General features: G+C 39.1%; 1 protein-coding gene across 1 annotated transcript in view; it reads right to left on the bottom strand.

Moving 5' to 3' along the window:
- The window catches only part of DCP1A (decapping mRNA 1A), a 49,109-nt gene that overhangs the window by 15,892 nt on the left and 22,223 nt on the right, over positions 1–10,994 (bottom strand). Inside the window, exons 2-3 of the mRNA XM_012640419.1 lie at positions 5,694–5,760; positions 1,956–2,094 (exon numbers count right to left, since the gene is read on the bottom strand). Coding sequence (XP_012495873.1) covers positions 1,956–2,094; positions 5,694–5,760 — 206 coding nt within the window. The remainder of the gene's footprint in view (positions 1–1,955; positions 2,095–5,693; positions 5,761–10,994) is intronic.

Raw genomic sequence — 10,994 nt, forward strand, 5'->3', positions numbered from 1 at the left:
TTGTCCGATTAATTTCTTTCTATTTTTAGTAGAGACGGGGTCTCGCTCTTGCTCAGGCTGGCCTCAAACTCCTGAGCTCAAGCAATCCGCCTGCCTCGGCCTCCCAGAGTGCTAGGATTACAGGTGTGATACTTTTGCAATATTTATATACCTAGAAATCAGTTAGGGTTTTTAGACTGCCCGCTTGACCCTCGAGTTCCTTTAAAGCTTTGTATACAAAAATAAGGCCTGTCTTCTTGCTTTTCTTTTGTGGCTATTCGTTTCTCAGCCCAAGGAAAAAGCCAGACCACTTCCTGGATAACTGCTCTACTGTGCAACACCTACAGTTTCTGTCTCACATGGCACCTTGATTCAGTGATCACTCGGGATGAGTGACAGAGCTCTGGACTTATTAGTTACCTATAAGAACACTGAAAGGCCTCTACAAACAGAACAAGGTGTCTATGTAGATAACTCAGATGTCATTAAGGGCATGAGAGGGGATTCTGGGAATATAAGGAAACTTTTAAATTCAGAAAATGACTCTTGAAATTTATTCTCATTCAGTTTCCTAAGAATTAATGAATTTATTATAGAGATGACTACTTTCCCTATATTTAACTTCCATAGATATCCATACATTCCTACTAATTCTCTTTGAGACATTGAGGAATTTGGTACAACTTGAAACTTCTCATGGGCTCTAGTGTACAATTCTCTACCCAGGAGGTAGAACTTCCTTTGGTGGTTGACTAGAGATGGTTTATTGTAGTTTATGGTGAATATGCCTCTTTTAGTTAGAAGAAATTACCTTCCAGAACAACTTTTTTCAAAGTTTGTTCCCTGAACTCCAGATTCCTGAGAAGTTAAAGGGTAATATGTAAAAAATGGTCCTATAGTCAAAACGATCAGGGAACTGATGTTATTATTTATTATGGGAAATCTCAGTCTCGGGCACTCTAAGGTCCCAAGAAGATGAGGGGAGGAGTCATGCTAACATTTCCTTAACTCGTTTGACCAACTTGAAGCTTTTTTCAAGGTTCATCTATTAAAAACCTAGAAGCTAATGTTACAGTATAACTGTTTGGGAAACAGGTCTTAGTGCTTTTCACAATGTTTCTTAATGTTTTGGTGAGGTGAGGATGAAACAGAAAGGAAAGCATTTAGCCCAGTGTTTAATGAAGAGTTAAGGTGACAATTATAACTTTGCTGAAACAAAGTGCAGCACTAGAAAGCTTTAGTCTCACTCTAATGAAGTGTGGAGCTTTGAGGTGCCAAGTAAAAAGCCAGGACAGTTCCACAGCCACGAAATTTGAAGACACTGTCATGAAAAGTCCACTGCTTGGCACATTGTGGACAGTTTATAAGCATGTGTTGAATAAATTAACTAATGCACCACAATTGCCTTTTATTCAACTTTTGGGGGAAAATATTATCAGTTAACTTATAAGCTAAAATGCAAAACAGATGAAAAAGAAAACACTGAATTTCAGAAAAGCCTCTCATTTGCATAAAATTCCAAAAGATGCTTAATGAAGGCTGTATACCTACCACCAATTACACACCATAAATGTACCTTTTAGTATTACGGGGTACAAATTATCAGAATATTTTCCAAAGCCTATGTAAATTCCTAAAATCACCGAGCATCCAAACCACTGCAGGGGTGAAGAGGTACGAAGCTTTTCCAGAACTACCTGCTGTGGGCTAACTTCTGCATACTAAAACCATTTTCTCCTGTAGTAATTTTATAATTTTATAATAGAAAAAGAGCATTGTAAAATTCCCTGCCAAAACAAGCACTCTGAAGTAAGCAGAGTTCTTTCCTTATTTTTAGGCTTAAAATTGTAAGACATACTTTCTTTTTGAACTAATTATTTCTGCTGGCCCTAAAGGTGACTTCCCCAGTCCACAGCTTCCTGCAGGCCTCCTCCGCCCCTTTTGATCTTCCCTGGTCAACACCCAGAGAGCCTCACCCTCTCGTACTCATCCTTGGCTCTGCTCAGCATCTCCAGGATGTCGATGGGCCTGTGATCACTGCAGCCGTTGGCCTGGCTGGGACTCTGTTTATCCCGAGCAGCTTGCTGGGATCTCCGTGTCTCCTCTTCTACCACACTAGAGGAGGACAACCAGGTATTAGAAAGGCCTCTTTAGACATAATCTGACCCAATCTTCTTTTGGTGTCCATTTCCAAGGATACACTAAGAATGTCACATGATGATATTGTCCTTGCAATACGTTGATACTGAGCCTCAGTTACCTCATTCCAGGAATATACGACCCACCACTCACCATCTCACTCACAACAGTGCCAATCAATATATTTCACCTTTAGGTGAAGGACAAAATACAGAATTTCTTCTTAGAGTTGGTCTAAGTAGGTTCATTAAAAACTCTAACGTATCTCCTTTTTTCCTAGAATTATCTCAAAATCAAACTAATTGGTAAAGTAAATTTGAAAATGGACAATGCACCAGAATTAAGGATCAGGAAAATCAAAAAAAAAAAGGACAATGCCACCAAGACACAAGGAAGGCCACATAGCTGAATAACCCACTGTGGAAAGTTTACGTTGACATTGGCTAGCAAGGAGAAATATTAGCTTCTTGCAAATAGAGGTCTTGGTGAATCTCCAAAAGTTAATGACAGCACTGCAAGCAAACAAAAGGTTTCCATTATTTTTCCTCTAAAAATCACTAAGTGGGTGACCAAGCTCAGGATGGTCGTGGGAATGCTTTTTATTTTGACTAGTGCTGCTTAAGCTAATTCTTCACTTGAAAATTGATAAAGCAAGAAAAGAATGCCACTGATAGGGCTGGGATCTTCAAATCTATCTGTGGGCTTTCATTTTTAAAGAATATCTCCTCTCTACAGTATAGAAAGATTTGAAGCAATTAGAGCAAAATATTAGGAACGGAAAGCTGGATGATGAGCACAGATATTTTATTATTTTCTATATTTTTCTTCAAGCTTGAAATAGACAAAAAATTTTAATAAGGCAACTAAGAATAAGCCTACTCACCACGGGATTTTATGGGCATAGCCACAACTTCATAATTGTATTAACGAAGAACTTTTTTTCTGGACAATTGTGACAGGCAATAAACGATTAGGTAGTGAAAGGTTTATTTTTATGGAATAAGGGGTATAGGACCAGAACAGGCCACTCAGTGTCAGTTTATGACTTTAAAACATCCTGTTCAGGAACTCCCATTAAAAACACTGGGTTAAGTTAACATTAAACAGAACCTTTTTAAAAATAGAGTCGGTTTTGGCTGGGCGTGGCGACTCATGCTTGTAATCCCACCACTTTGAGAGGCTGAGGCGGGAGGACTGCTTGAGGTCAGGAGTTTGAGACTAGCTTGGGCAGCTAGCATAGCAACACCTCGTCTCTACTAAAAATAAAAAAATTAGCCGGGTGTGGTGGCATGGGCCTGTAGTCCCAGCTACTGAGGAAACTGAGGCAGGAAGATTGCTTGAGCCTATGAGTTGGAGGCTCCAGTGAGCCATGATCATGCCACTGTACTCTAGCCTGGGTGACAGAGTGAGATCAAGTCTCAAAACTAACTAACTAAATAAATAAATTGGAAGAGACCTTAGAGTCCAAGCCCCATATGGGTGACAGCCCCTTCCACACCACCCCTGACAGCTTCTGCTTTTATTAATAGCAGCAGTGAGCTTTATAAGACGGTCTGTTCCACAAGTGAACAATGGCAATTAAAAATGTTCTTTGGCCGGGTGCGGTGGCTCACACCTATAATCCTAGCACTCTGAGAGGCCGAGGCGGGCGGATCCTTTGAGCGCAGGAGTTCGAAACCAACCTGAGCAAGAGCGAGACCCCGTCTCTACTAAAATTAGAAAGAAATTAATCGGACAACTAAAAATATATAGAAAAAAATTAGCCGGGCATGGTGGTGCGTGCCTGTAGTCCCAGCTACTCGGGAGGCTGAGGCAGAAGGATTGCTTGAGCCCAGGAGTTTTGAGGTTGCTGTGAGCTAGGTTGACGCCACGGCACTCTAGCTCAGGCAAAAAGAGTGAGACTCTGTAAAAAAAAAAAAAAAAAAAAAAATGTTCTTCATTTAAACCAAAATCACAGATCCAGTCAAAGTCAGGGAAGAAGTGAATACCAGCATGGCCAAGACAGGCAGCATGGCAGGAGGCAGGTGGAAAACAGGCTGTGTGACAGAGTCCTTGATGAAGGTGCATTCAGGCTGGTGTGGCCTATAACTGAGTATTAAATAAATAATCAAGTCATATTTTAGAGAGACTCTTGTCTCTTACCAAAAAAAAAGGTAAAAAGGTGATCATCAAATAAATAGCTTTGTTGAAAAATAGTTTTATCCTTTTTTAGAGAAAAAGTGTTCTAAAAAGAAAATGTGATTCTAGAGAGCAGACACTTTTTCAAGTATGAGTGACTACAAGTCCACAGGGAATAATACCTTCAGGGGTACACATAGTAGTATAAAGTAAGGAACACGGGCCTGCCCTGTAAACTCCCAGCCAGAACAGACAGTAATGCAGGAGGCTGACAAACATCCAATCAGGACACATCAGTAGTTCTGGATCATAATTTGCCCTTAGCCACGTGTGTCTTCTTTTAAAATGCAAATATACCCTGAACTGAGGTTTTGGGATTAATTATTTATTTATACTTTCATGAGTTTAAAATTAGACTGCTAAAAAACATTGACTATTTTCTTCCAAACATGTAGATAAAAACCTTGCAGCAGAGCAAAAGGAATGTTGATTTGACAGAGGAGGAACAGAGGTCCATGTTTCTGAGGAGATTCAGGCAAAAACTGAAAAGAAAGCGGAATTGCACCAGAAGAGTCAGTCTGTCCATTGCAGCATTTTGCCCAGAACTCTGTAGCTCCTCAGGCCCTCCCAGCACCACAGTGCCTTGGGCTACCAGAATCCACATTTGCAGTTCAGCAATATGCACAGGCCACACAAGGGGTGGCTTCTACAGGCTAGCTGGGGAAAGGACAACGAGCTACCCTTTATTACGCTAATTCAATGAAAATTATTTTCTATATTTCAAGAGTCCGAGTTATAAAAAATCCATTAGTGGATTAGGGCCTGCTAAGCCTAGAGTCTGTGTCAAAACGAAGTTCACTTAAAGGAAATAAACATGAATGTGTGCGGGAATTCTCCATCAGGCTACTGAATACAGTTCCACTTGTTGCAGTGGAAATTTGTACAGAACCTAAACCTGAACCACTGTATATGTAGGTCAGGCTGTGCACTGGATACAGATGACATCTTCTGGAGCTGGACAGTCTGGCAGCCCTAACCTACATGTTCAACAGTAAGGCTCTTGTTAAATTGTGATCTGTCTGTATGAGTGGATAGAATGCAGTCATTATAAATACTAGAGAGGAAAATATTACTCCCTGGAAAAACGCTGTTGACATGAAAAGCAGTATATACAGTATGATTCTATTTTTGTAAAGAACAATCACACACATCCACTTAATGTACACATAAAAATAAAGACCAGTAGGAAACAGACTGAAATGTGCACTGGAAGTAGTAAGATTATATAATTTTAGATTTTTAAAGCTTTTCTGCTTTTTTCAAGTTTTTGGCAATAAAAGGAAATCAAGGGGAAATACATGAGTTAGTAGACTTTAGTGATGAACAGAAGTGGGGAGGGAAATTTTTCATTTCTCATATACCATCAACTAAATCCATAGAGTAATATAAATACTTACTCAGCCATGAGTTTTGCTATGCGGTGACAATCATTCTTGTCATAAAACCAGATACTGTATATTGACACTTGAAAAACAAAGGAAAAAAAAATATGAGGGGAAATGAGGTTTCAACATTTGGGTACATGCATATAATATATTATCACCATGGAATGTCACTGAATTCACCAGCAGACCCTCAAATTGTTAACAGTCCCTCTAAGGAAAAAAAAAACACCTCCCCCCAAAACTGTTTAATAAAATCAGGACAGTTAAAACATTCAGACAAAAATTATAAAAAATAGTTGGTTTTAGGCATTATTATCAGATCTCATTGAATCTAAAATGCCATGAAGATATTTATGTATTATCAAGAAAGCAAAAAGCTGCCAATTAAACTAAGATTCAATTAAACTGATTGTAAGATGCATTCCAAAATGATACTAAAATGTGAAAAGAAGTCTTAATTATTAAAAACTAAGTTCACTGGCCAACCAAACACGACAATCTCTGAGTCTCTTGAAACTTAAAATGCAGAATTAAAATTCTGTTATATTACTGTGAACTGAGATGAAATTTTAAGGTTCACCCCCCCACCGGCTGACTAAATGGACCCCCTCGTGGCCAAAGGAATACCCTAAAACTAAATTGTCTGCCAAGAGGAAGGAGGTCAGACATGCCTTATCATTCCCCCCTCCCTTCTTGGTGACATCCTTTATAAACCACTAACAGGCCTAAGGCTATGCAAGACAAACCTACAGGTCCTCAATTTACACAACAAATCTATGTCCAGTGGCTTATCTCTGATAAAGAGCTCCTTATGTTAAAACATTCCAAGCCTTTACACAAAGCTTTATGTCTTAACCAATTACAGGCCAAAAAATCTTTTAACCCACCTATAACCTGTAAGCCCCCGCTTCCAGATGGCCCACCTTTTCGGGCCAAACCAATGTATGCCTCCCACGTATTGATTTATGACTTCACCTGTAACCCCTGTCTCCCTAAAATGTATAAAACCAAACTGTAACCCAACCTCTGCAAGTCCACTGCTCAAGGCCTCTTGGGCGTGGCTCTGGGTCATGGTCCTCAAATTTGGCTCAAAGTAAATCTCTTTAAAATTACTTTACAGAGTTTGGTCTTTTTTTTCCGTTGACATTACAGACAAAGCTCTCAAAACAAATACTATTGCCATATCCATTCTATGACTGACTGTTCACATGTGAAATGGACTAAGGCTCAGTCAATCACACTTCTTTTTCCTTTTTTTTATTCCCAGTATGGTAATCAGCACAAAGAGCCCTCAAAAAAATCTGTTGTAAGATAAATGAACTTTATTATTAAAGATGTTAATACATAAAAGCTACTGTTTTTTGGATAAGGTAGAATAGAAATACTGACTATACAAGCCAAAATAAACACATGGATGGGTAAAGGCTCACTGCTACCATGTGTACCTACCGTGACAAACATAGCTTGTCCCAACTTATACCTTCTCTGGCACTTAAAATGACTCTCTGGCACAGGAAGGGAAGGTATCATTATGCTTTTTTTAAAAAAAATTTAAGGCCAGGCATGGTGGCTCATGCCTGTAATTCTAGCACTCTGAGAGGCTGAGGCAGGAGGATTGCTTGAGCTCAGAAGTTTGAGATCAGCCTGAGCAGGAATGAGACCCTGTCTCTACGAAAAATAGAAAAATTAGCTGGGCACGGTGGGGAGTGCCTGTAGTCCAAGCTATTCAGGAGGCTGAGGCAGAAGCATCACTTGAGCCCACGAGCTTGAGGTTGCAGTGAGCTATAGTTACATTACTGCACTCTAGTCTGGCAACAGAGTGAGACCCTGTCTCAGGGAAAAAAAAAAATTAAGCCTTGTATTTTGAAATAATGGTACCTTTACATGCAACTGTAAAAAACAGATAGATCTCTGTGCCATTCAAGTTGTCTCCCCCAATGGTAACATTTTACAAAACTACAGTATAATATCACAGCCAGGATGCTGACCATTTCCATGGCCACAAGGATCCAGGTGCCTTTCTATAGCTACATCCACCTCTCTGGTTCCTCCCCTGTCCCTAACCGCTGGCAAACAAGAATCTATTCTCTATTTCTACACTGTTGTCATTTCAAGAATGTTATATAAATGGAATCATATAGTATTAATATATAACCTTATAAGATTTAACTTTTCTGACTCAGCATCATTTACTCAAGAGTCGTCCAAATTGTTGCTTGCATCAATGGTGGACTTCTTTTTTTTTCCCCAGCAGCCTTCCATGGTATTGGATGTATCAGTTTGTTCAACTACAAATAGTTACATGTTTAGCTTAACAAGAAACTGTTGAACTGTTTTCCAGAGTGGCTATGCCATTTTATATTCTTACATTGTGGCTTGAATTTACATTTTCCTTATAGTTAATGATGCTGAGTATCTTTTCATGTACTTCTTTGCCATGTCACATCCTCTTTAGTGAAATGTTTGTTTGTGCCTTTGCTCCTTCTAATTAGACTGCTTTGTGTATTTTTGTTTGCTTGTTTTTACCATTGAGATTTGAGAATTCTTCATATATTTGAGATTCTAGTCCTTTGGTGGATATGTGGTTTGAAAATATTTTCTCCCAGTCTGTAGCTTGTCTTTTCATGGTCTTAGTAAGGTCTTCTCAGAGCAAAAGTTTTTAATTTTGACAAGGTCCAATTTATCAATTTTTCCTCTTATTAAATATTAATATTTTTTGAGACAGTGTCTTGTTCTTTTGCCCAAGATAGAGTGAAGTGGTGTCATCATAGCTCAATGCAACCTCAAACTCCTGGGCTCAAGTGATCCTCCTGTCTTGGCCTCCCAAAGTGCTAGGTGTGAGCCACTGCACCTGACCAACTTCTTTCATTGGTTTCTTTGTAATTTCAGCACACCAGATCCTCTATATGTTTTGTTAAGTTTATACCTAAAGTATTTAATTTTCCTTGTAGTGACTATAAAGGGTAGTGTTTTTAATTTTGGTTTCCACATGTTCATTGTTAGTATATAGAAATGAAACTAACTTTTGGATACTGATCTCATATCCTGAGACCTTAAACTCATTTATTAGTTCTAGGAGTTTGTATACAAAAAATCATGTCATCTGTGAATAGGGAAAGTTTTATTTATTCTTTTCGATCTGTAGGCCTTTTTATTTATCTTTCTTGACTTACTGCAGTGGCTGGAAATTCCAGTGATAGGCTGAACAGCAGTGGTGAGAGTGGATATCCTTGCCTTGCTCTCCATCTTAAGAGAGAAAGCCTTTAGTCTATCACCATAAATATGATGCTAGCTGTAAGCTTTTTGTAGGTATTCTTCATCAAAATGAGATACTTCACTTTTACTCCTGAGAGTTTTTATCATAAATGAGCACTAGATTTTGTCGTTTTTTTTTTTTGGTATCAAAAAACCCAAAATATGATCATATGATATTTATTCTATTTCTTTTTTAGTTTTGCATATCTGGAATAAAGGCCACTTGGGCATTGTGTGTACTTTTTTTTTTTAATATATTGTTGGATTTGATTTATTAATATTTGGTAGAGGATTTTTGCACCTAAGTTCATGGGAGATACTGGTTTGTAGTTCCCCCCCCCCCCTACTCTGTCCCCTGGGCTAGAGTGCATGGCGTCAGCCTAGCTCACAGCAACCTCAAACTCCTGGGCTCAAGGGATCCTTCTGCCTCAGCCTTCCAAGTAGCTGGGACTACAGGCGATCGTCACCATGCCCGGCTAATTTTTCTATTTTTAGTAGAGATGGGGTCTCACTCTTGCTCAGGCTGTGTAGTTTTCTTTTTTTTTTCTTTTAATACTGTCTTTCCGTTATCCTGGTATCAGAGGAATACTGATCTTATAGAAACAGTTGAGAAATGTTCTCTCCTTTTCTATTTTCTGGAAGAGACTGGGTAAAATTAGCATTAATTCTTCTTTTGTATTTTCCAGTAAAACTACTTGGGCCTAGAATGATTTCTTCTTTTTTGAGAGTTTCTAAATTACAAATTCAATTTCTTTAACGGTTGCAGCACTATTCATGTTAGCTGTTTTATCTTGATTCAGTTTTGTAGTTTGTGATTTTGGGGATTGGCCCATTTCTTTTAAGTCAGCAGGTTTATGAGTATAAAGTTGTTCACAGAACTTCCTTATTACCCTTCTAACAGTTGCAGGATCTGTAATGATAGCTCCATTTCATTCCTGGGATTGGTAATTTGTATCTTCTCTTTTTATTTTTGTTAGTTTTGCTAATAAAAATAAATCAATTTTATTAGACTTTTTTTCAACAAACCAGTTTTTAGTTTCATTGATTTTTAAAAATTTTCTTATTTTCAATTTCATCGATTTCTGCTCTCCTCTTTATTATTTCCTTCCTTCTGTTTGCTCCGAGTTATTTTTGCTCTTCCTTTTCTAATTTCTTGAGGTGGAAATTTAGTAGGCTGTCAGTCAGTGAAGCTTGAAGGGGTGGGAGGAGTTTCCCATGGCCACCTGGTACGACTATGAGGGGAAGGGAGCCTCTGGACTTCATAGATGAACACTGCCACCCATTCCGGGCTGGTTGTAAGGCGATCCCTTTGTCATTCCTACCCAGCCTGCTTCATGGAAGGGAGGGAGAGAACTCCCCTGGTGGCCACTTATTATTAGCGGGGCTTCTAATCCTTCCTGCCAGTTTTGCTGGGCTCTCTTAATATTGATGGCAGGACTTGCATTCAATCTAGCAGAGGAATGAGCCTACCTGGGCCACCTTTTGTTGCTAGGTTGGAGGTCAAGAAACACCCAGTCTAGGTCTCCTTTTTGTGTTGGGTGGGGGGTTGGGAGACACCCTGCTGCTGTGCTGTTTTGCCAGTTCTGGGTCCACAACCAGATCATCTTCCTCTTTCCACCTTTCAGAATTCTCCTAATTGTCTCTGGTGTCATTTCCAGGTTTTATAGTTGTATTTAGCAGGAAGAAGCAGGGAGAGACAATTCTATGCCACTTTGTTTGACTGGAAGTCTGATTCTGCATTTTTATGGATGGAAAACGGGGCCAACGGAGTGTAAGTGACTCACTAGTAAATCAGAGAAAAAATTAGTCTTAGAACTGTAACTACAACTCAGGTCTTCTCATTCTAGATCAATTGTCTTGTTACTATACATCCATTGTCTAAATCTTGCACTGAAATAACATGAAATTTTTTTATAGAAAAAACACAGTGAGCTTCAATTATGCTTGAAGACTAAAGCAACACATACCAGAAGAAAGTCTGTTCATAATTAAGTTAAAATCGCACACTAAAAGGATGGCACAGGGCTGGGCGCGGTGGCTCACGCCTGTAATCCTAGC

This window comes from Propithecus coquereli, unplaced genomic scaffold, assembly GCF_000956105.1.
Source record: "Propithecus coquereli isolate 6110/MARCELLA unplaced genomic scaffold, Pcoq_1.0 Scaffold1, whole genome shotgun sequence".
Classification (NCBI taxonomy): Eukaryota; Metazoa; Chordata; class Mammalia; order Primates; family Indriidae; genus Propithecus; species Propithecus coquereli.